The sequence below is a fragment of the Paramisgurnus dabryanus genome, chromosome 20 (genome assembly GCF_030506205.2).
Source record: "Paramisgurnus dabryanus chromosome 20, PD_genome_1.1, whole genome shotgun sequence".
NCBI lineage: Eukaryota > Metazoa > Chordata > Actinopteri > Cypriniformes > Cobitidae > Paramisgurnus > Paramisgurnus dabryanus.
The window spans coordinates 19013035-19038709 of record NC_133356.1 but is presented as its reverse complement, the minus strand read 5'-3'; the positions used below and the strand labels follow the sequence as shown (position 1 = coordinate 19038709).

General features: G+C 37.7%; 1 protein-coding gene across 40 annotated transcripts in view; it reads left to right on the top strand.

Moving 5' to 3' along the window:
* camk2g2 (calcium/calmodulin-dependent protein kinase (CaM kinase) II gamma 2) overlaps window positions 1-25675 on the top strand; it is a 74166-nt gene that overhangs the window by 23740 nt on the left and 24751 nt on the right. For 26 of the 40 annotated variants that reach the window (XM_065296893.2, XM_065296892.2, XM_065296890.2 and 23 more), the window contains exons 3-13: window positions 789-848; window positions 9354-9408; window positions 10196-10261; window positions 12132-12204; window positions 14858-14960; window positions 18532-18615; window positions 19338-19432; window positions 20389-20511; window positions 20750-20833; window positions 20928-20970; window positions 21209-21271. In XM_065296893.2, coding sequence (XP_065152965.1) covers window positions 789-848; window positions 9354-9408; window positions 10196-10261; window positions 12132-12204; window positions 14858-14960; window positions 18532-18615; window positions 19338-19432; window positions 20389-20511; window positions 20750-20833; window positions 20928-20970; window positions 21209-21271 — 849 coding nt within the window. The remainder of the gene's footprint in view (window positions 1-788; window positions 849-9353; window positions 9409-10195; window positions 10262-12131; window positions 12205-14857; window positions 14961-18531; window positions 18616-19337; window positions 19433-20388; window positions 20512-20749; window positions 20834-20927; window positions 20971-21208; window positions 21272-25675) is intronic. The other 14 variants (XM_065296907.2, XM_065296905.2, XM_065296900.2 and 11 more) reach the window with 1 other exon arrangement.

The following is a 25675-nucleotide window of genomic DNA, read 5'->3' as shown; positions in this document are numbered from 1 at the left end:
ACCCTCAAATCACATACCTTGCATCCAAAACCGCCTACTTGCACACTATATAGTAGGTGAAAAGCCGTAGGCCAGGTGAGTAGTATGTCCGAATTCATAGTATTTAGGAAACAGTAGGCAAAAGTGCCCAGATGACCTACTGCTTCTGGCAAGATCCCAGATTTTCATTGGATTGACCCTTACAATCCCGTGAGCCCCCGAGAGAGGAGTTATCCAACAAAGAAGGCGGCGAGGTGTTGTTTTATTCAAAAAAATGTCTGAGAGCAGTAACGCTGCTCTATTAAAATGCAAATACTTATATTGAACAGCTGTTCCTTGTGGTTACACTGTGCTTGTTCAACGTCATTCTAGTTAACGACTAACTTGTTGTTATGACGACATATGTCACGTGATGTATCAACATGGTGGATGTGGTTTATACTACATAGTATCTGTTTTAACGGTCAATGAGTCACAGTATGCGATTTCGGAAGCAGGGGTTGTCTGAATGAGTAGCCAATGCTTATGTGTTGAAATGTGTCTGAACAACACTGAAGGATCATCTACTCAAATATTTTTTTATTATAAGATTAACGTATTTATAACGTTAAGAGTGTAAGATATGGCTTAAAAAAAAGTCTGACACATTTGTGCAAAACCTGATAATTTGTGCTGTCCCAGTATGATTTAAGAAGGATCCAATGAGCATGTTAATACCAGGTGTAAACAGGGTCACAATGTCAAAGTCTTGTGTTTCTGGAGGCAAGATTCATGTGCTGAATTGTGTTGTCCTTCTTTCTGGTCCTCAGATCATCAAAAGCTGGAGAGAGAAGCTAGGATCTGTCGGCTCCTCAAGCACCCCAACATAGGTGAGTCTCAGAAACACACCAATCTGGTTGAAGCTTAGATTTAAAATCATCTCATCTGAGCCACAGACATGATGCAGTTATGTACTCATCCTGTTTCTTTCTACTCTCATCAAAAATCATGGACAGTTATGCTCATGTGTGTAAACACTGAGATATATGAATGTGCAGGTCACAGTTGACTGGGATTATATGCACGTCACAAGAAAAGATTTTAGATCACAAAGCCAAAACTTTTGCCAATTGGAAAATAAAGGATTTAAAATGGTTATCATCCTTTTAGGCTGCCTTTGTGCATTGTTTGTTTGTGTGCATTTTCTGTGTGGTACAGTGGACTGTGGGTTGGGGAGAGGTTGGTGGTTGATGGTGGGTGGTGACACAGGGCACTGTGGGTAGGTGGGCAATCACCAAGTGCAAAGAAAGAAAATGCATTTAAAGTTTAAATTTCTGTAGTTAAGAAGACTTCACAGCTCATATCACATACACAAACATGTAGGTGTTCCTCTAGCGCAGTTGGTAGCGCATTGCATTAGCAGTGCAAAAGGCCTTGGATTCGATTCCCAGGGAACATACTAATAAAACGTACAGTTTTAATGCGCTGTTACTTTTGGTTTGCCAAATGCATAAATGTAAAATTTTTATGTATTAAAATCTAGGGTTGTTTCAATTCCAATACTAGTATTTTATATAATACTAACCATTTTCTTAAACAAGACCTAATTATCACCGTTATAGCTAATGCTAAAGCTAACTCTGCAAATCAGAACTAATTTCTTGGAAATACAAAAGCGCTAGCCTTATGTCCGTTGTTTGGCAGTATTTCAGACGAGTAAAACAGCAACATGTCTCATATGCCATGCTGCAATTTCAGTGGGTGTCACAAGAATTAGCAACTGTAAAACGAGTAAGTTAATATAGCATTTGAAGACGTGTCACCCAAAGTACACTATGGTTACACAAAGGCTATGGCTGAGAAGGATGAGATCTGCTTTATTACTCAAGTCTCTTATTTCACCACATTGTGGCTACACTTAGTGTTTTTAAAGGACCTTTTTTGTCCTTTTTGTATTTAAAAACTAGAATGCCTTTTATTTAACAAAATTGTTTCTGCACTTTTTAAAGAGAATATTTTCTTTTATTGTTTATATATATATATATATATATATATACCAATACGATTCCAATACCTGGGCTCTGATCCGATACATGGCTGTGTATCTGTATACTACTAGCCCTGTATGAATAAATCAAATTGTTTTTCGATGTGTGTTAGACTCATCCCTTAATAAAACATGAACAAATACATACAGTGAACTAGAACTACATGTTACAGTAATATTATTTATTTGTCTTTAGTGAAAAAACTTCAAATGCATCCACAATTTTATTTAAAAAAAACAGTGCAACAAAAAAAAATTATAGGAATGTACCAAAAAAAAATTATATATATATAATTATATACAGGTATATATATATTTTGGTACATTCCTATTAATTTTTTTGTTGCACTGTTTTTTTTATAAAAATACCCTTTCAGTTTACAGTGTTCGATTTGTGGCTGCATTTGAAGTTTTTTTCACTTAATAAATAAATAAATAAATAATATTACTGTAAAATGTAGTTCTAGTTCGCTGTATGTATTTGTTCATGTTTTATTAAGGGATGAATCTAACACACATCGTAAAACAATTTGATCAATTCATACAGGGCTTGTAGTATACAGATATACAACCAGGTATCGGATCAGAGCCCAGGTATTGGAATCGTTATTGGAAAGAGAAAAAGGGTTTTACTAAAGAGCACCTATTTCTTTGCTAAAAACAACATTATTTGGTGTAATACAATGTGTTTGCGTAGGTTATGGTTAAAAATACAAATTATTTTCCACATACGTACATTTTTGAAGCTCCAGATTTCACTCTCTTCATGAAACGCACAGATTTAAAAAGCTCTGTGTCCCTGATTGGCCACCTAATCTGTATGTTGTGATTGGCCCTGAATACCTCTGACGTCAGCCAGAAATGTGACGCTCCTTACCCTGTTTGAAAGATTCGCTTATTCAATGCTAATAGGAGTTAACTTACAGGCCAAAGCGGAAGGAATTATGATAATGTCCGTCTTCACTAAATCACCAATCCCAGGAAGTAAACTGTTGCCTACAAACCATGTATGTGTTGTAGTCCAAGAAAAGAGATTTACGTCGGGGAGTAAATATCGTTAACATGTTCTTATACACACTTACACACCAAAGGAAATGTAAAATCTTGAATCGGACCATTGGTGCTCTTTAAACATCTCAATTAAAATCTCCTTTAACACTATCTGAATGAGACACATGTGTCACCCAAAAATGAATTTCCCTTTTGATCATTTACACATTTGTTTACAACTATGTTAGTAGTATTGCCTGTTAAAGACCTGAGCTGCTCTTTTTAAACACAACTAAAGTGGGTGGTTTAATACAGAAAAGTAACAGATGATAGAGGGCAAGCATTGATTTTTATGAGACCTTTAAAGACTGTGGTGCATGGGAGATTTCAGACATTCATCATTTACAGTAGCTGGTCATTTTTCTGTGTCTTGCTTTCTGTTTTCTGCAATTCTTTCTCTACACTTTCCTTTGTATTTCCGTCTGCCTTTTTTATCTTTATACCCTATCTATATAACATCTAGGCTGCTATATCTAAAGGACTCATTATTGTTGTGCGTACGTCCTACAGCGTAGGATACACGTCGGTTTTCATATAAACTTCTGCGTCGTCTTCCGCGTAGACGTGCAAACCCACATGCAGACCGCTGGTAGGCATATCCATGCATGCATGTCAATGAAGAAGCAGCTTGGCAAGTTTAACCCACAAACGAAGAAGAAACAGCAGCTTTTGTTGTGTATGTTTTGAGATGACCAATAGTGATGGAAGCAAATAAACAGCGACTTGTTTTGCAGTTTCAGGCAATCACTCCTCAACTTGGCCCATCTTTGTTCTTACCGTCGCAAACGGAAAAACCTATGACGCAGGGTTTTTTTTACCTGACAGCGCTTGCGGTCTGTGTAGAACTTAACGCGGTAAAAAAATGTAACCAGATAACCTACGGCATAGCTACTGCTTACACCTTACGCACGACTATAAATTGGAATTAACTTATTTTAAATCTCTCTCTCTGTCTCTCTCTCTTTTTTCTCTCTCTTTCTCTCTTTCTTTCTTTCTCTCAAAGGATAAGTTTGTCATGTTTTCTGCATGGACTGCCAATAAATGCGTAACACAAAAAGCCATCGAGTGTGTGCATGAGAGAGTGTATTGCCTCTAGCAGCAAAGATTCAAACTCGTCTTTATTTCTTTTTCTGAAGTTCTGCCTTTGGCTTTAAAAAACACACACATACTTATACAACTCATACAGGGTTACACACAGCCTTGCACGTTACAAACACGTTTACAGAAAAAAACAGCCACTGGCCTACAGATGCAAATCACTCAACCATGTGCATCTATATACACACTTTATATTCTTTTACCTAGGGCTATGTAACAGAAAATGAATGAAACTACCGGTATGTACCCCTGTAGAGCCTGTCACAGAAAGCACAAATATGTAAGAACCACCTTTTTATGTTGATTTTTTGGTATATAAAAGTCAAATAAAATAAATGTGTTAATTCACAGAATGCATGGACACATACAGTATGCATGCGACATGAGAAGGATCTCTTGACAGAAATGCAATATAATATCCATAATTATATATTCATATATCAGTGGTGTATAAAAACCTTGCATAAAGAACTGTTATGTTTTTATTACCTTACAATGAGCCAATGGAAGTCGCCATTTTGCAACAATTTTTTATACAGCAGCCCTAAACTAACAAACTGCTCTACTGAGCGCGTTTCGTGACTACGCTATTGCAGACGATGACATGTCCTGTGGTGGCTCCCGTAGCGTTGTGGACTGAGCTGTTGGTTGTAATTTATAATCTCACCACTAGATGCCACTAAAACAGACACAAACACTGACGCTATTACCGTGTTACGGCGCATTCACACGGGGGGGGGTAATTGTTGACGCTTCCTATTCACTTTTGTGACGTCAAGCGTTGGCGAACTGAATTGTGGATCCTTCGGCGCACACCACTGCATGTTGAATTTGAATTTGAACTTTTCAAGCGGCAACGCGAGCTTCAGCCATTCAGATTGCCTTATGCAAATAACCTAAGGAGAGCCAGCCAATTACGTTTATGGAAGACCGGAGTATGTGCTGCGGCCACTGTGATTGGCTGTTCGCACCCTTCAGACAAGCCTTCCATCAAGCGTTAACGCTTTCGCCCTGTGTGAATGCACCGTTAAGGTGCCAAAGAATGCTTTGAAATAATATGTTAAATTGTTCTCTGATATCTACATAGAAAGTATGTGGCTTTATTAAGTGCAAAAAATATTTAGAGAAGGTTTTACATGTCCATTTACAACCCTGCATTTAGAATAAAATGGTCTATTATTACCTTATAACAATTTGAGGAATAATCAATTGTTTGGATCTTATTAATGGACGATTCTAAGTGGCAAGTTTTTTTTTTTGTATGAATCTGCAAAGCGTAACTTTAACGTCAGTACTAGAACTTCAGCCTAAATGTTAACATATAGCATTAACTAGCATATAGAGGGTATGCATTGATGTCACTTTTGCACGTGACCACGCCAGAGCTCGCCCTATTGAGTGGCCAAACATTCAAAAAAATGGCTGGTTTTCATAGCGACTGCTGCAAAAACGCCAGTAAAACTGACTATTATCAGCTTTAATTAAATTTAGTTGGCCTTAAAGGCGCTCTAAGCGAATAATGTGCGACGTCACTTCCTGTTGATGTTTGAACTGTTTTCAAACAGACAGAGCGTAGCTAACTCCTCCCCCTCCACCTCCCTTCCGTGCTTTCATGAACGCGCCCAACCCCCACCCCCAAATCCTTCTTGTCGTTTATTGGCTGGAATACTTTGTTTTGTTTTGTGCTGGCTAGGTTTGGCCATTTGTTGATATGGCCGTTTGTGAAGCCTGGGCTGTCTACAGAGATCGCGTTTTTTTACAGTTTGATCAGGAGACAGGCAGCAAGCAGATAGTGAGGAGATGTTTCCGGTATGTAACAAAAAATGTTTTATGGTCTAAAACGCTTCAATTCGCTTAGAGCACCTTTAACAGTGACCCTAACAACTTGCCAAACAACCAGTAGTCCGTGGACATTGGCATATGGCCAGACATTGCTTTTCCTGACATATGTGTTCGTCTTGCCCAGGGCTTAAAAACGAAAAAAATTATCAATCGTTTCACTCCGAGCAGAATCGATATTTTAACGTTTCCGTTTTTACGTTCCTCATTGAACATTTACGTTCCGAAAACGGTTTACTTAGAAAAAATACCGGTTAATAACGTTATTTTAATTCAGGCTATACTTTAACAAATACATGCATACAGACTTATTTTCACACTAAAATAATAACATAACACATGATATAACTAAACTTCAACATTTCATTAATTGTTAAAACCACAAAAGAAATACTTGCATTCATTTTAAGTATAAACAGCTGAAAAAAACGACCCGTTTTCAACCATGTCTTTTACTGGTTGAAACCGCAGCATACTCTGCTGGATGTTTGTGTTAAATGTGCCTCTGTAAGTTACCTCAGTGATTCCCGGCTACTGTACTTCTCCCCCACATCCTTCAATATTGCAGACAGACTTGTTAAGACAGCTTGTCGTAAGAAAAATAATAACGAAAAGGAATTTCTTGGTGGCGACCCATCTAAAAAGTTATTGACAGTGGTATAAGTCCCCTGGGTTTTTTGAGTTACAGTTTGCATCTTCATATTTCCAAGCAAGTTTTAACTTAAACATACCTCTGAACATTTGATGGGTAGCTTTGTGGTTGTTTAAGACAAATGCTATCGGGCCGGAGACTCGATGACTGCTCCGCGGGCATTTCACTCACGCTATGTGTCTGTCAAAGTCACTCACGCTTGATGCGTCAAAGTCACATGTTGTACTGTTCAAATCATGATTGGTCATTGATAAGTACAATATTAAAGAAAACGATAAAATAACGTTATTAACCGGTTAATGGTCATTTTAAATAAACGTTTCTGTTCAGAACGATTAAAATTGATTTCGTTTTAGTTTTTGTTCCTGTTAAAATTTCGTTCGTTTCCGGTTTTCGTTTTCGTTCCTTGAACCGGTTCAGAGCCCTGGTCTTGCCTAACACTATTAAACCATCCCACCTTTGTAGAACACAATTGGCACATCATATATTGGATGTTTTTCAATGAAGGCTCACTGACAAAACTTTGCTATTACACAGAATAAGAGTACTTATTGGTGTATTTGATAGGATTTTAAATGCCAAAATTTTCCATACCTGACATATGGCTACTGCTACTGATGTACTTCTCCTTTGAGGGTTTCTTGCAGTCTGGAAAAAGACCGCTCCAAATTGTTGTTGAATCTGTTAGCACAGTCGATCACACAACTACTTTTCCCATTTTAGAAGCGTTTTTCACGCTATGCTAATGCTCTCGCTTAGACTTTTTGCCACTCAGTGGGCGTAACCGCAGTCACTTTCGCCAAAGTTGACATTATGTGCATACCCTCTATAGCGCTAACAGCAGTCGCAACTATGTTTTTAGCATTGTAACAACATTGTACTTTAATTTATTGTGTAATTTAATGTTGGGGGCATACATCACGACTGCAACGTCACAGTTGATGTTATGTTGAGAATGGTTTTCCAGCAGTCTTTTGCATGCACAAGGTTTACATAAGAAGGAAACGATGTATGTCAACGGTGTATGTCATTACCACGTACAGAACTCTTATTATTCATCCATGCCTATGTAAATACAGTTTTTGCCATTTTACAGCACCTTTAATACTTTTTCATTTGTTTTGGTATTTACTTGATATCCATGTACGGGTACTTTTGACATCCCTAGTTCAGTAAATATCAACCATATATCACTTCCATCCACACATCATCTCTCTCAGGACAACCAGTTATAGTTCCTCTCCATTCACACACTGTTCACAGCACATTTAGACCGAGTTCTCTCTGTGTGTTTGTGTGTCTGTCAAGGCCGCTGGTGAGCTTGGTGGATGTGGAGATATTACGATTCAGCTTTGCCCTCTCTGCCCCCGTCCCCTCTCGCATCATTGAGATTAATGCACACTGTCATACACGCAGACCTACACACAATGAGAACGAGCTGGGGGTCTCTTAATGGCTACGTGTGAGAGATCTGACAGGGGCACTGTTTCAAATCTGTAGCTACCGATGACAAATTCATTACCTTCAGTCAGGATAACAAATGTTTCCTGCCTTATTCACAGTACCATGGTTCCCACAGTGAATGCAAAGGCCAAAGTACCCCTGACAAAAATGAGCGTGTGATTCTTTTCTCTCAACATGAAGGGTGACGTCAAAACGAACCCGATTTATTTTCTTAATACATGTCCTGGTGTTACTGTGCACAATTCATCAGCCCGTGATATTTCAAAGCACAGACGTCGCTTTTCTTTAGGTTCCCTGTTGTTCATCTCAGTCTCTTTAAAAAGCAGTGATTAGTTTATGATTGAAGACCGGTCTGTCAGCACCCTGTGATCTCTCTTTACATATGCTGAAAACAGTGGCTGCATTAAACAAGTGTATGTTATGATGGCTAATGTGTGTTACATTAAAGGAAAACTTCACCCAAATATGAATATGAACATCATTTACTCATGATCATGCTATTCAAGATGTATATCAGGTCCTGTCTTCAGTTATACACAAAGAAATAATTTTATATTAAAAATGTTGTTATGTTATCTACTTATGTGGTGTTCAAAACAGCGAAGCTCTAAAAATCAAATAAATCCATCATTAAAGTATTACAAATGACTCCAGTGGGTTAATATATGTCTAAAACTATATTTTTGGGAGTGAAAACTCTAAATATTTTGAGCTTATTTAGCCATCAATATGTCATGTTTTTATGGAAAAATACAGATCAGTGCAGTATATTGAAATGACAAGATGTTAACACTGAATTTCATTGTTTCTTGCAGTATGAGGATGAGTAAATTATGAGAGAATTTTCGTATTTCAATATATTATAATTTCCTCTAGTCATTGTCAAAGTGCCACATTTTTACGTCGTGCTGGAATGAGCCCCCTTAAAGGCGGGGTGCATGATCTCTGAAAGCCAATGTTGACAATTGAAGTCACCTAAACAAACACGCCCCTACCCCAATAGAATCTGGACCTTTTTTTGATAGACCCACCCCACACATAGGCAACCCAGGCAACATTGTCCGTTTCAAGCCTAAAATTACCCCGTTTAAAAAAAACATATAATACGATAGAAGACCTTGCTTGTATTTGCCCAGGCTGCGTCATTTACTGAAAAATATATAGCAATAGCCAGTTTTTATTGTTTTGAGATCAGATAATTTGACACGTGTTTTAATCTGTTCTCTTTCTGTTGTTCCTCAACAGTGCGCCTCCATGAAAGTATCTCAGAAGAAGGTTTTCATTACCTGGTCTTTGACCTGTAAGTATTCAAGTCAAACATGTTGCTTTTCAATCCATATAAACCAATATACTCTCAGCACAATTCAGCAGTATTTCCCTCCAGTGTGTTCATTGAAGTAAAACCATTAAACTTCAGTCATCATGACCTCTCAGGCAGCCAGTTGGTCTGTTCCTCCATGAGCTTACTTAAATCATTTTTAGTATAGTATTTTTGTCTTGTTTTTCTGGTAGAGATATCTAAACATCCTATAAACAACACTGTAAAAAAAAGTTGGTTCAACTTATAAAACTACAGTGTGTTACCTGGGTGACACAACCATTTTTTTAATATTTTTAAGTTGAATTAACTTAATTTTAACGTACTTTAAGTTGAAACAACACATCTTTTATTACAGTGAATATGTATTTAGTTGTATATTGTAAAAGGTCATAATAATAATGTGTATAAGTACTAATGTTTTTAAAGGAAAACAAGGAAGAATGTATAAGAAAAGCATACTTACTTTTCCTTTAAAGTAATATGCAGTAACGTTTTTTTTTTTCTCTAAATGTTGTCACTGAAAACATGCAAACACATTTAAAAAAAATACAAATGCATGAAAAGGTGTTGATATTTTTGCAGTGCATGCAAAGTAAAAATAACTTTAGTGTAAGAGTAATTGTTTGATGTGTGTGAACTGTGATTCAATGGCCTCTGCTCCTACCAACACACTTCTCTAAAGACCTTGTGTACGGTACATACAGTTTCAAGTTATGAGAAGTCTGTCTCTTGAGCTCTGTATTAAACCTGTATATTTTCTTTGTAGCGTGACTGGTGGAGAGCTGTTTGAAGACATTGTCGCAAGAGAATATTACAGTGAAGCAGATGCAAGGTAAGTTTAAAGATACTGATATGACCTTTTTTTTTAGTTAAACATATTTTCTTAAAATAGAGGCGCTACCTGTTTAGCCATAAATTCATTGTGTCACATTTAGTCCGACACCTTTGGCCCTTGCATCCCATCTTGCACTGTTTGTTTGGTGAGCGAGTGTTGCATTTCAAGTAATTGAAAATAATCCTGCTTTTTGACATCTGTCAGTGTCTCATGACATTTGTATTCTGTTTCATTCTGTTTTGTAGCTGTTTTTGAACGCAACAGCTCATCTCGTGTAAATTCTCCCCAAAAAATGCATTGAATCACTGTGAACCCGAAACCAATTTTATATTGCTATACAGTAGCCTGTTGAGATTATAAAGGGCATCAGTTCAAGCGGTGTTGCTGGGCAACACTCCTGGAACGGCCAATGGTATGAGACACAGGACAGCTAGTTTCTGCTTGGGCTAGACAAGTTTCTTTATACTCCGCAATGCTGCTGTGTGCGTCAGAGTTTATTATGTGAAGGTTTGTCTGATAGATTAAATTGCAGGCCAGAACTGCCAGTGAGATGTGTAGTTCAATTCATCACAATCATTCACATGACAGCAGCATAGGATGAAAAATCTGCATCTATGCTTGTAAATGCCGGACACTTAAGAACAACCACAAGGTTAGACTGTACCATTACATATTTGGCACTATGGTATTACCATCTAATGCCATTACAGGTTCCTTTTTTTAAGGGTTTAGTCAAATTATACAATATCTAATGTTGATCATCGGACACTACTTATACACAAGTATGAAATATGAAAATCCTTTCAGGAATGTTATTCTTTCTGTAATGCAGTATGAATTTTAGACTGGAATCTACTGTGTATATGCATCTACCTAAATTAAAGCTGACCGTCAACATTTCAGTCTAATATTTCATATTCAGCACTAAGCCGGAACAACAAAATTAGCTTTTCAATTACTTTTGGAGGCACTCTACAGATTTCCAGGGCAAATGTAACCACTGTATGTTGGACCGAGAGAGAGTTTTCATCAGCAGAAAAAACTTTTTTACTGGAAAGTGGCTCTGTAATGGGATGCAATGGAATGCAGGCCTCAGTTTTTGCCAAATTTGGACATGCCAAGAACTGCCACGGCATTATTCCTTGAGAACTAAAAGGAATGATGGGATTTTTTATCTCCACCGCTTTCACTTTACTTTTGGTTTATGGAGCCTTTCTTCTCCTCATTGAGAGATTTTGTATTCTTCAAGTGTGTGGCCAAATAGAAAAGAAGCCCTCCAGGAGACATCATCCCCTCTGACCTGCCCTCTGTCCTCAGGTCATGATCTTATCAGTGGCTTTCAGATTTCTGTAATAAGCAAGTCTGCTCTCTGCATTTATAAACATTTCTCTCCGCTCCAGTGGTGCTTGATATTTCTGTCCTGTAACAGTCTATGGAAATACTTTTGCAGTTTAAGTCTGTCAGAGTAACAAATGCCTATCTGTGTAGTATATTGCTGGAATTTGGCCTGCTTGTGCCGTAAGGATTTCGATGTATATGTGGATACACTTTTAGCAGCAAGAAATTTGTTTTGGCATTCGAACAATATCTTTATTTCCCGTCCTGGAAACTATACTGGCAGCTTGAGATCAACTATAAGAAATTGTTTATCTGTTGGTACAGAGATCAGCCAATACACACATGCCAAATTTAACAAATGGATTTCTCGTGCCCAATCTCTGCCATATTATATCCAGAATTACATTTACTTATTTAGGTGTCCAATACATCTGCCTTTGTTTCTCTCCCTAATCAATATTTTTTCTCTTCCCATTATTTCTCTCTGTTTCTCTCTCTCTCTCTCTCTCTCTCTCTCTCTCTCTCTCAGTCATTGCATCAATCAGATCCTGGAAAGTGTCAGTCACATCCACCAGCATGACATTGTGCACAGGGACCTCAAGGTGAGTCATGCCGTCTCCGTGGCAACGTGCCCGTTGCTTGCGTCATCTAAACCCTCCTCTACTTGTCAACTCTCTGGTGTCATCTTCACACACTCATACACAGAGATGCACATATGCTCACACAACTTTAACCGCTGTGTTGCTGCTAAACTCTCACCAGGAAGCTCGTACAACCTGTGATCGCTTATTCATTTCTCTTGCGTCAAAAAGTGGTCAGTCAGCTATGACTAATCATAAGGGGTCATTTTATTATAAGCACAATACAGAAGGGACATTGTACCTTATCTGTATTTAGCAGGTTGTCTTCACGAAACTTCATTTGAACTCTCATGTCATTTCTAACTTTATCTTTCATATTACTTTAAACTCCACCCCTTCAAAACCTTCAACTGTGACAAGCCTTAGCCAGACTAGTTAACTGATAAAAAAGTAGAGAGATCGATATGCTAGTGGGAGAATGGTTGCTATGGCAATCCATGTGAAGTCGGAGTCTGCAGAGCCATGCCATGGCTGTGAGCTTGAGACTTATTTTGCCACCTCTAATTATTATGTTAAAGAAGAACAGATAAACACAGACATGGACTAAATTTTGAAAAAAATTGAGTGACATTTTAGTCATCTTAGTCGACTGACATTAAAATATGTAATATGGTTGCCTGAAGCATCTATGTAGAAAAGCCAATAATTATGCCACTAACAGCGGTAATTGTTTAACCAATTTGGACTGCGCTGAAAGATCAGGTAATTATAATAGGTGTACTTAATTTGGTATCTGTTTCACAGACTTTATTAATCAAATATTATTGTTTAAATCTATTATTATCTACTTATAATTAATATACTATATATTCACTATCTATCTAATAATAATAATAATATATATTTAAATAATTTATATATATATATATATATATATATATATATATATATATATATATATATATATATATACTATTAGTATTGTAATAGTATCTATTATATATATGCTGAAGATTTATTTTGGTAATTTTGACGGAAATATGTCTCATGTTGACTTGATCCCGAAATATTATGATTATTCACATTTTATGATTGCGACTTTATTCTCATAATGTAAAATTAATTTCAAAATATTATGACTTTATTCTTGTTATTTTAAAGTACAACTTTATTCTTGTAACTTTTATTTTTGTAGTTTTTTTTCCCACGATGAACTGCAAGTTAAATCATTATCATTATAACTTTAATCATAAGATGTTTTTTCCTTAGCCCTAATTCTCTTGGCGATAACCAAGTAAATATTTAAAACACAACCAAGAAGTTTTTCGTAAGAAATGCCATCCAAATTCATAGAACGTTAATTAAAACTTATACAGAATGTCATTTGAATACTTTCTCGGCGCATTTTAATTTTTGTAACTCGAATCTGCTCGACCAATCCACTTACATGCAGATACACAGGATTGTAGAATATAAAAGACAGGATAGGATATATCATGCTGCCTTTAAAAATCATCTACATAAGGGTAAATCAGGAAAAGTGATGCAAACATTAGCTTCTGACATTCAGCCTTGATCCCCTAAAGGCAGTATTTTTCATCTTTCGGACACAGCCTTGGTTTTTAAAATATATAAAAAATATAAATGTTTTATTAACATATTAAAGATGTGATGTTTTTTTTAGAATGAAAATGTTAAAGCAGTGTTAAGCTGTCAGAGTAAACCTTCAAAAAGTTTCAGCGTGGTTCATCTGCAATGCAGAGTCAGCCGAATAAGCACATGGTGCGAGTTATCAGTCCTACTATGATAAAGGCTTTTTGTATTAATACATGAATTAGTTTACATGATTGGGCAGTTCAGAAAGGTTGCCTAGCAACATCATCATCATGGCCTAATTAATATTCAAGAGATAAGTCTGTCCCTAATATCATCAAAACTAGTTCCAGTGCTGCTGTTGCAGGGTGACTAAGCTGTCAGGGTCAGGACTCTGTCTGCAGTATTCAAAAGCAGCAGGGTGTGTGGGACATTGGGGCGAGGGTGCAACTCACCCTTGCTCTCATAGCTTGAGATAACAAGCCCTCCTCTCTGTCTCTCTATGAATTATACAGCTCTGAGCAATGGGCGTGCTGTCACAGCTGTCTGTCTGCTACACGCACACTCGCACAGTAGGATATAGACACCACACACATGCATGCTATTTCTGTGCCTGTCTAACTTCATACACGGATACAGATGATCTGCTCAGAATCTCTTTAATGTTTATACAGCAATGATGATAGAACATACAAGATGTGTTTATGTCCTTCTAATGCAGGTCACATTGAATTGAACTCACTGACATTAGGCTTGATTGTCACCTTTAGCATCATGCGTATATAAAATAAATGAGCAGTTAAATAGCTGTATGAAAAGTGGGTAGATTCAGCATTTAATTTAAATACATTTATTAATATTACATTTGGAAATCATCCAGTACTGTGGGATATATGTATAAAACAGAATATGATAGAGATCTGTGCTCTTATAGGCAAGTGAACAACCAGGCGAAGCCCTAATAAATATCTAGGATCACCCACTTTCTGAAACGCTCACTATAATTAGCCAAAAATGTGACTTTGTGATGTTCTTTCTGTTTCTTCTCTAATTAATTTTTCGTTTATTGTTCCTCCTGCAGCCAGAGAACCTGTTGTTGGCCAGTAAGATGAAGGGGGCGGCAGTGAAGCTGGCTGATTTTGGCCTTGCCATTGAGGTGCAGGGAGACCAGCAGGCTTGGTTTGGTAAGATATCTCAATATCTAAAGCCATTCTGAAACACTTTGATCCAAAAATATTTTAAAGACAAAACCAAACAGATCAAATAAATTTGACTGGTTTCTCATGAAGCTGTTTCAGGGCTATAATATATTTTTTTTCATGGCACTGGCATTTGTAAACTGAAGTTATTCTTAAAGCCATTGTTTTTAAGCAGCATTAACTTTCCTTTCACTTATTTTTATAAGCTGGCTCTCTATGGCAAACTGTAAATCTAGTGGGACCAGAGAACTCTGGGGAATAGTCAGAATTAGTTTTTGTTTTTTTGCAATGCCCTTGGGTCTAATTTTTCTCTGAAATGTTTGCTGTTTGTTTTGAGTCAGGAACAGTACTCACTTGAAACAAGTCACAGACAACAAAACTAAAGGTCAAATTGGACCTGTTTCAATATCATGGGAATTTATTCTATACACGTTCATATTATACAGCCTTAGAAACAGAAAACTTGCCCTTATGAAAACTATTTTTGTCGAAATGTTACGTCTTGGTATTTCTGGTATATGTAGAGAATTTGGTCATTATAATGAAATGTAAATTTATTGGTAACATTTTACAATAAGGCTGTTTTTGTTAACATTAATATATGCTATAACTGACATAAACTTATAATGAGCAATATAGCATTTATTAATATTTTTTAATTTTAGGTGATGCCAATACAATGGTTTGTGTAAGTTTATTGTGCACTAGTAATCTCTTAGAATGGATGTGTTGAAAACAACACATTAGTATTGATTCTTAAGTTGTGTTTTATTTTAACACAAAATGACACATAATGTGTTAAAATTACACATAATGGGCTCTATCTTACACTCGGCGCAATGCGTGACGCAAGTGTCTTTTGCTAGTTTCCACCCTGCGGAATTATCATTTTCACGCTTAGCGCCACGTTGTTTAAATAGCAAATGCATTTTCGCCCCCTTTTGCGCCCATGGGCGTTCTGGTCTGAAAACGAGGTGTGTTCAGGCGCAATGTTGGCGTGTTGCTATTTGGAGGCAACTAAAATAGACTACGTCATTGACCAACAAAAACCTGGTTTAAAGTCTAAAGTAAATGGCGCAATATGTTTTTTGTTATTTAAAGAGTGCATTAGTATAAGCGCCTATAAACGAGACAACAACGCGGGTTTGCTTATCACATACATGAATGCGCAGCTGCACAAAAAACACTTTTAAATATGAAAGATTAAAGGAATAGTCTACCCTTTTGCCATATTAAACTATGTTATTACCTCAAACTAGACAAATTAATACATACCTATCTTTTTTCAATGCGTGCACTGTACAGCGTGTTGTGAATGTGTTAGCATTTAGCCTAGCCCCATTCATTCCTATGGTACCAAACAGGGAAGCCACCAAACACTTCTGTGTTTTCCCTATTTAAAGACTGTTACATGAGGAGTTATACCAGTAAGTATGGTGACACAAAATAAAACTTTTTTTTGGTACCATAGGAATGAATGGGGCTAGGTTGAGGTAATAACATAGTTTAATATGGCAAAAGGGTAGACTATTCCTTTAAAGGATTGAATGTTAAAGATTATTATTGAGTCTCTTGGACATTAATGAGAACTGCACTCAAAAAAATTTAATGTTGGATTTACTTAAAAATATTTTGTCAACAGGTTCCACATAATTTGTTAAGTAAACTCAACGAACAATGATTTAGTTCATTTAACAAAAGAAGGTTAAGTAAACTTAACAAACAACAGTTGAGTTGATTGTACATAAAAAAAATTGATTAATGATGACAAAAATTTGAATAATGCCATTTTATAAACTCCACCCCTTTATCTAATAACTCCTTAACACTGAATCAATCAATCAATCAATAATAGTGCAGCTGCTTTATACAACTAATCATATAAGCCTCTTAATTATAGCTTATCAAGTACATCACAAATATATTTGAAATGAAATGTTACATTTCAAACCATTAATTTGTTTGTTTTTGTTCTAATAATATATCGGAACAAGATAATGCACTCATAGTTGGCCACAGGTACCTATCTAATGGTGCTACACTTCTGCAAGAGGGTGCCAGAACAAAAAAAATTACCCATAATACACTGCAACATCATCAGCCAATGAGATGCCAGTCTGTATTGGTTTTATTAATCTGTTATGTTGGCTGAACAAAAAATTTTTAAGTAAAGCTGACGAGACACACCTTTTTGTTGAATAAACTCAATTAAATTAAGTTCACGTTGTTAAATTAATTTTTTAAGTAATCACAATATGAAAGGATTAAGTAAAACTGGCAAAGGCGAAAGTTCATTTTTTTGAGTGTGATTACGATACATTAGAAGACATAAGGAGCTGCTTCACCCGTAGCCTGGTAAGTAAATAAATGCTTTGCTTTAAACAAATGCATCCGTTTTTAAAAGTTTTTTTAAAATGCTACCTCATGGATTTATTGTACATGATGACTCGGTACCTTTTAAGTAATGCTTAAAAAAAACTCGCTGTCCAAGTGCTGAAATGTGCGGAGATTGTAAATTCTTTATCTCCTGTTTGTTACAAATAAAGTATTTTTAGAGTACAAACCTTTTCTTACATACTTGTAAATTATATTTTGATGTATTGAATAGCCATACATTTAAAGCAATTAAAAGCCTGCTTTTTTACTTCCATGACTAAAAGAAAACAGGTTTTAAAGGTTTTAATAAAAAAGTAACAATTTCAATACAAATAAAAACAACACAATTATTTAACATTAATCTTAAGTTTTTCAGTTTACAAAGTCCGTCATCTAAATGGGGACTAGACATAGCGCCAGTGCAACTGGCTTTTAAAGGGGATGAGAGCTGAGACTCTCATTGGTTTATTGCACGTTACGGCCAAAATACTCCCATTACTCATTAAAAAAATAGGACCAAACCTTTTCGACCATGCGATCGGCGCACAAACCATTTTTCCCGTCGTTAAATTAGCAAAAGTGGATTCGGACACGCCCATTTAGACGTTGCGCTGTGCGCTTTAGACAATGCGCTTAGGTTGTTAAAATAGGGCCTAATGTGTTAAAAGCATAACACAAAATGATGTGTAAAAAACTAACACATTCTTTAATTAGAGTGTAGATACATTAATAAATGCAAAATTTAATATGAACTATTATGAATAAATGTTGTAAATACAAGTATTGGTAGTTGTTGGGTTATGCTAGCTAATACATTAATGTTAGCCAGAGTATGTGAGCCAAGCGGTGTGGGAGTAGAGCAAGGAGTGGAGCAGTGTGATTTATTTTACACTGAATGCATCTTCTGCACAGATGTTTATGAAATAAAAAAATTAAAATTTACAGTGCAGTGTTAATTAGGCAATTTTTTCCATGGAGCAAACACAGAGCGAGGAGTAAGTGAGGAGCAGGAAATCATAAACCCGGAGCAAAGTGATTATAAAATGCATTGAGCACGGAAATTCTTGCCACCCCACTTACATACTCTGATGTTAACAACTGCACCATTATGTTTGATTATTGTTATTAGATTTTTGATAGGAGCACCTCGATTGATGTTATTACCATTATTGCTGTACAGGTTTTGCTGGCACTCCTGGATATCTCTCCCCTGAAGTTTTAAGAAAAGACCCCTATGGGAAGCCAGTGGATATTTGGGCCTGTGGTAGGACTTGCACCAATATTCACATTGTCAATGTTTTAAACAAATATTTCCATAGATGACTCTTTGAGGGCTTTTCACACTGGTAATAGTTAACCCCGGGTTATACTAAACCCCAGGTTAACAACATTTTGGGTTATTTGTTTCAGGATTCACACTATTCATACTTAACCAGGGGTTAAGAGATAACCCTGGGTATTCATAATCTGAAGGTTCAGAATGTGCATTCTTTAACCCTTGGTCAGGTGTCTCCAACCCTGCTCCTACACACCTGTCTGTAATTATTAAGCAACCCTGTGTTTGGATGTCATTTCACACTTTCAGGATAACCCCACTTCAGGGATAAACCCGTTTCTAAATGACAAGTGTGAAACGATCCTTAACCTACCCTTATGAAAGTGAACCATGTTTTTGGTGGTAAAGTTGTTGTAACTATGTTTTTTTGGTGTATTTATTACTATAAGCAAAGCTATGTTTTACTTCACCAACTATGGTTTTGAAAATCATGTTTGTCAAAACCATGGTTATTTTGTGATTAATTTTTGTAAGGACAGGGTTAAAAGCAGGGTTTAGAATGAAGATAACTTAGGGTTAAGCGCAGTGAGAAAAGCCCTTTTATGTCATGCATAACTTCATTGGTGTACTAAATATGCAATTCAGTCTTTTGATATAAGGGAACAGTGTACTACTATTTGTGAAGTCACCAGTTTATGTGTCCTGGGCAGGTGTGATCTTATATATCCTCTTGGTGGGTTACCCTCCATTCTGGGATGAAGACCAGCATAAGCTGTACCAACAGATCAAGGCTGGAGCATATGACGTAAGTATTCAGACACTTTTTTGGCTTTATTTACATTTATGCATTTAGAGCTGCTTATATCCAAAATGACATTCAAGGTACATTTTGTCAATTACTATTCCATTCGAATTCGATTAGGCCTCTTCTCTAGTGCTTATCAGAAAGTTGACACAGATGCTATCACGGTCGTCCGCATATAGAGCTATTAGTCCCACCCTCGAGTGACAGGTCCAGATTGAAGCCTCTGTTAATATTTAATTGCCTGAGATAGAGAGCTGGGTTACTCAATAATGAATGATGTCAGCCCCCTGCTCATAAAGCACAGCAGAGGAAATGGTGAAGTTGTAATCATCTACTCTTCAAACCTCAGATGAAAACCACAGTTTAAAGTTTCTTCTTTCCCATCAACATCATCTGTATATAACTTTAAATGCTGCAGGCAGGTTACCACGATGCTATAACAGGAGCCCTTCAAGCTTTTTCGAACCTCGCGTATCGACGTGTAACGTTTATATCCATCTGTGTAGTGATCCGCTGTAGGCTGCTGTTTGTAAACAGTGTTGCATAGCATGATGAGATTATTGATTCCCTCTAATTTGATTTCATTTGTGCTTTTAAAATTCCATTTAGACCGGGTCAGCAGGGCTGTCCTTAAGTGCTTGAGAGTATAGCGTGTTTGGAGTGTTTGTTGCATCGTGGCATTGCCTGTTTGATGGAGCGCTGCGGTTCAGGAGAGATGCGATTACAAAGGCCACTTGCGCTATGCAAACTTTCAAGCATCCAGGTGGAAATTCCAATCTTCCATTGGTTGCTTTGGCTACTTTGCACTGATCTTGTTAACATCCATTACAGAGGCCGTGAAAGCCATTGATCTGTGCATGTCTGTATACATCTAAGTTGTGCTTTCATCACCCAGAATCTCTCCTTTCATCACCCAGAATCTCCCCTTTGCTTATTTACTTTGGCGTTTCCTTTAGTTTCCATCACCGGAGTGGGATACCGTTACTCCAGAGGCCAAAAACCTCATTAACCAGATGCTGACCATCAACCCAGCAAAGAGGATCACAGCTGATCAAGCGCTCAAGCATCCATGGGTCTGCGTAAGTCACCTGGCTATTTAAGTACAGAACCATTATGCAATAAGGTACGAGAAGCTGCGCATAGTGTGCTTAATGTCCCTTACTGCTTGTATATGGGTGCCATATAATTGAAATATCAAGGACACAAATTGTATACATTTTTCCAAGAAAAATTATTAAATGCTGTCCTTCTATAGATGTAAACGGTTGCGTGTCCGACTGCTCAGTTGTCTAATATTTCCATTTCTCTTTCACTTAGCAACGGTCTACTGTTGCCTCCATGATGCATCGCCAAGAGACCGTTGAGTGTCTGCGCAAGTTCAACGCCCGCAGAAAGCTGAAGGTTTGATTAATACTTCATCCATTTGTCTTTATTGTTTATGTTTGTTCCAAGTGTAGATAAGTCAAACTAAAGAACCATTTATGTTCCTCTCCAGGGAGCCATTATTACCACCATGCTGGTGTCCAGGAACTTCTCAGGTGAATGACTTGACATATCCATAAACAGTAGTAAGGAATCCGAAAGTTATGTTTATCTGTAGCTTTTATTTTGTAATCTGCCCCCACTTTCTTGACTGCTTAAAGTCATTTAGACTTTGGTTTAGGTTGGTTTGTTAGGATACAAATGTGTGTGCACACTCGGTAAGTTTTTGTGATTCCAACGAGGTTAAGCTTCTGTCCTAAGTCAGCCAAAACCAAATGCTCTCTTGTCCAATAGTGGGTCGGCAGCACACCGCCCCAGCCACCCCCACCACCAGCACAGCTGCACTGGCGCAGGAAGGTAAGTGAGGATGGGCATTAGAGGGCCCAATTTCGGCCAGTCTTCTACCAGCATGTGACCCAGGGGAGCCTGCTATACCCCCAGCCAACACACGGGCACAAAAACTCTTCTGATGGGCCATCGGTTATGCAAAGAATTCAAACAGGCCTTTACATAAACACCCTGTCTATGGTTTGGGTTGGTTGACTGAATTTAGATCAATTCAGTGGAGATGATTAATTAATAAATTTTTCATTTAAGATGGTAAATCAACTTTGTGTATAAAGTGAGCCCAAATGAAATTCAATTGCTTCCAACCCTAAAACTCATCCAAATTACACTGTACTTCATGGCAAAGTTTAAGATTAAAGTTTGCTTTTGCCTTTGGCCTGCACAGAACATCTTTGCAAGTTCTGCTGTTGTCAGAAGATGTTTTGTGTCATTTTCAGCTGATTGGCATGGTAAGAAGAGTATCATAAAAAATGTATTATGTGCACCAGATGATGTCTGTCTGGAAACGTAATGCATTATGGGTTTGCCCTCTGTGATTGTACAGTACGAGAATGCTACGGTAGAGGTATTTGACCCGAGTCATCTTAAGCAAAGCATCATTTCTTGATGGTTTCTTAAGGTGGCTCATTCTTCCTATACACTTCGTAGGTCAAAGTCAGGTCCTCTTTTCCTCAGCTGCACTGGTATGGAATTGTGGGTAGATGCTAACCTGCAAAAATTAAGATGGACATGCATTTGCCTGTAGTCTGTAGTGCTAAGGGCGCACTCACATTATCCAAACCAAACCAAACCATGCCCCAGCGCGATTGTCACCCCTCCCTACTCTCCCAGACGCACGCACTCACACTGTACTTCTAATCGATCCGAGTCCAGGCGCGCTTTCGTCATTAAGATGCGATTGTTTTGATAAAAGCAGGAAGTAAAGCGCTCTCTTAACACTGGAACCCACCGTAATGATAAGTCTGTGTTTTTTATTCGGAGTCGTTTGGTGCGCGATTACAGACAGTCCTCTCACATGTCATCATATTGCTTAGTTGATGTGTCACGTGTGCAGCTCGGACATTCACGTTACCCCGCTGCTCGCAGCAAAAGGTTTTTACGGAGGCAGATGAACGTAAGTGGTCGCGCAACTGACGTCTTCACCTTTTGAATCGCGCTCAGGCGCGATTGCGCTCACACCACAGCCTTCCGCGCCTGAGCCCAAGTGAACCGCGCTCCGGCCCACCTCTGCAACCCGGCCGCGGCGCGATTAAACAATCCGCGCCCGGGCACGGAACAGAGCGATCACACTAGTCAAACAAACCAGGCTTTGGGGGTCAAACGCGCCCGAGCGCGGTTTGGTTTGGATAGTGTTTTTGGTTGTGAGTGCGCCCTAAGAGTATGTATGTCAAATGTATGTATTAGCATGCTATCAAAGGAAAAGAACCTGCGCTGAAATGCCACCAAGTCTTCAAACAGCAGGGGTTGCCTGATAGCGTGATTCTAAGGCACCATGTGTATATCAGCATGCGTTCAGGTGTCTGTGCATGCAGGACAGAAAGCAACAGGATCCACCTGTCTTTTTGTCTATGGCTCTTTGATTTGTTTCTTCCTTTTTCTCTCTCTTATATCTTAATGAGTGTAGCATGTCTGTGATTGCTCTGCTAACTGCTTCTGTTACTTTGTTATAGTTGATTTGGTTAATATTGGACTAGTTGGGCTTCTCTTGCAAGCACGGTGCCTTACAAGAAGATAATTGAATAATCTGAAGCAGTTGTTGACAATTAAATGTGATGGAGTGATATAATGGCCATTATTTTGTTTGTTTTTAGACTATTAGCATTCACTAATAAGTCCCGTTTAGCTGATCATACTGTACTGTAAGTAAAGTGGTAGCTTCCCTCTTGTGTCAGTGTTAATATCTGCAGATAACCTGGTCAAATGGTCCAATATTTAATATCAGTGAATTTCAATTTTAAGTGAATTTCAGTGAACTTGAGTACATACGGTAGTGTAAATATAGTTTGAATATGAAGAGCTCAGATGCAAAAGCCGCTTAATGCCACCTCCATCAAAATTGAGATGATGATATTGACTGGTGGTGCACAATATACCGGCCAATAATTGTTATCTGAGGTGGGTTTTTTTTCTTCACATTATTGGCTATAGGTCGATAATTTAAACATAGCCGATAGTCATGGCCGATATATCCTGTCGAGGAAAAGATAGAAAATGCAATGAATTTGGGCTCTGTGTAAAGAAACATCACTCGTTTAATATTAATGGTTATATATATATATTATATATATCAATGAGTAACATATTTAGAAATGTTAATCTTTAGTATTTAATTAATGCAAGTTAATATAACCACCAAACTATCAGTATCGGCAGATATCAGTCTGAATAACCGGTTATCGGCATTGGTGGAAGAAGTAATATCGGTGCATCTGTAATATTGACAGAATTCTCTCGGCATGCATTTCGTGTTCATCAAATACCCTAGTTTCAAACCCGCTTAGTCCCGGCATTGGGCCATTTAGAAATAAAGGTTTATTGGTACAATCCTTTAAGAGCCATGTTGATTTTTCAAAAAAGTGCATGAAGACGAATTGAATGCAAAGACAGTGCGCTTGTGAGTCAAATGTCAGTTGTTTAGTGAATATATTAGGATATGTTAAATGATAGTTTATTTAATTTAATAAAATAGATTTGTATCAGTTTCTTTATATTTGAGATTTTTAAAATCACAACCTTGCACAATGCAGCACACAATACTCAATTTGATTATACAGGTGCTGGTCATATAATAAGAATGTCATCAAAAACTTGATTTATTTCACTAATTCAATTCAAAAAGTGAAACTAGTATATTATATTCATTCATTACACACAGACCGATATATTTCAAATGTTTATTTCTTTTCATTTTGATGATTATAAATGACAACTTAGGAAAATTCCAATTCAGTATTTCAGAAGATTAGAATATAACTTAAGACCAATACAAAGAAAGGATTTTTAGAAATCTGGGGCCAACTGAAAAGTATGAACATGAAAAGTATGAGCACTCTTACTTATTTTTATTCTTATACTTATTTGGGGTTCCTTTTGCCTAAATTACTGCAGCAATGCGGCGTGGCATGGAGTCGATCAGTCTGTGGCACTGATCAGGTGTTATGAGAGCCCAGGTTGCTCTGATAGTGGCCTTCAGCTCTTCTGTATTGTTGTGTCTGGCATATCACTCTTCCTCTTCACAATACACCATATATTTTCTATGGGGTTAAGGTCAGGCGAGTTTGCTGGCCAGTTCAGATCAGGGATACTTGTGGGTCCTTAAACCAGGTACTGGAAGCATTGGCCCTGTGTGTAGATTCCAAGTCCTGTTGGAAAATGAGATCTGCACCTCCATAAAGTTTTTCAGCAGCAGCAAGCATGAAGTGCTCCAAAACTTCCTGGTATACGGCTGCGTTGACCTTGCACCTCAGAAAACACAGTGGACCAATCACTGACTGTGGAAAGTTTACACTGACCTCAAGCAACGTGGATTGTGTGCCTCTCCTGTCTCACTCCAAACTCTGGGACCCTGATTTCCAAAGGAAATGCAAAATGTACTTTCATCAGAGAATATAGCTTTGGCAGTCAGTCCTTTTTGAAGGCGAGACGCTTCTGACACTGTCTGTTGTTCAAGAATGGCTTGACACAAGGAATGCGACAACTGAAACCCATGGCTTCATACGTCTGTGTGTAGTTGTTCTTGAAGCACTGACTTCAGCTGCAGTCCACACTTTTTAATCTCCCCCACATTTTCTTCTCTAAGGATCCCTATTGCTTGTACACTTTTTTCTACCACATCTTTTCCTTCTCTTCGCCTCTCTATTAGTGTGCTTGGACACAGAGCTCTGTGAACAGCCAGCATCTTTTGCAATGACCTTTTGTGTAGGGATGCACCGATACCACTTTTTTGGAATACGAGTAGAGTACGAGTACTTGCATTTCAGTACTTGCCGATACCGAGTACTTAATAAAAAAACATGATTTAAATTTACAGGTAACAGCTTTAGTCATATCATTTAACAAAAAAACAAAGGACTAGTTTTCTAGTTTGTTGTAAACTCTGCCTCTTTGGACAACACAAGAGGCATTAACCCCTTACACGCCGCTCAAACATAGACATTTCTCAGACCGTGGTATCGATTCCAGGCATCGGGGGACTTTTAACGAGTACGAGTACTTTAGAAAATGTGGTATCGAGGCCGATACCCGATACCAGTATCGGTATCGGTGCATCCCTACTTTTGTGTCTTGCCCTCCTTGTGCAAGGTGTCAATGGTCGTCTTTTGGACATCCCCATGATCATGTAGCCTACAGAACGCTTAGGTTACTCACGTAACCCCGGTTCCCTGAAATAACGGGAACGAAGCATTGCGTCAG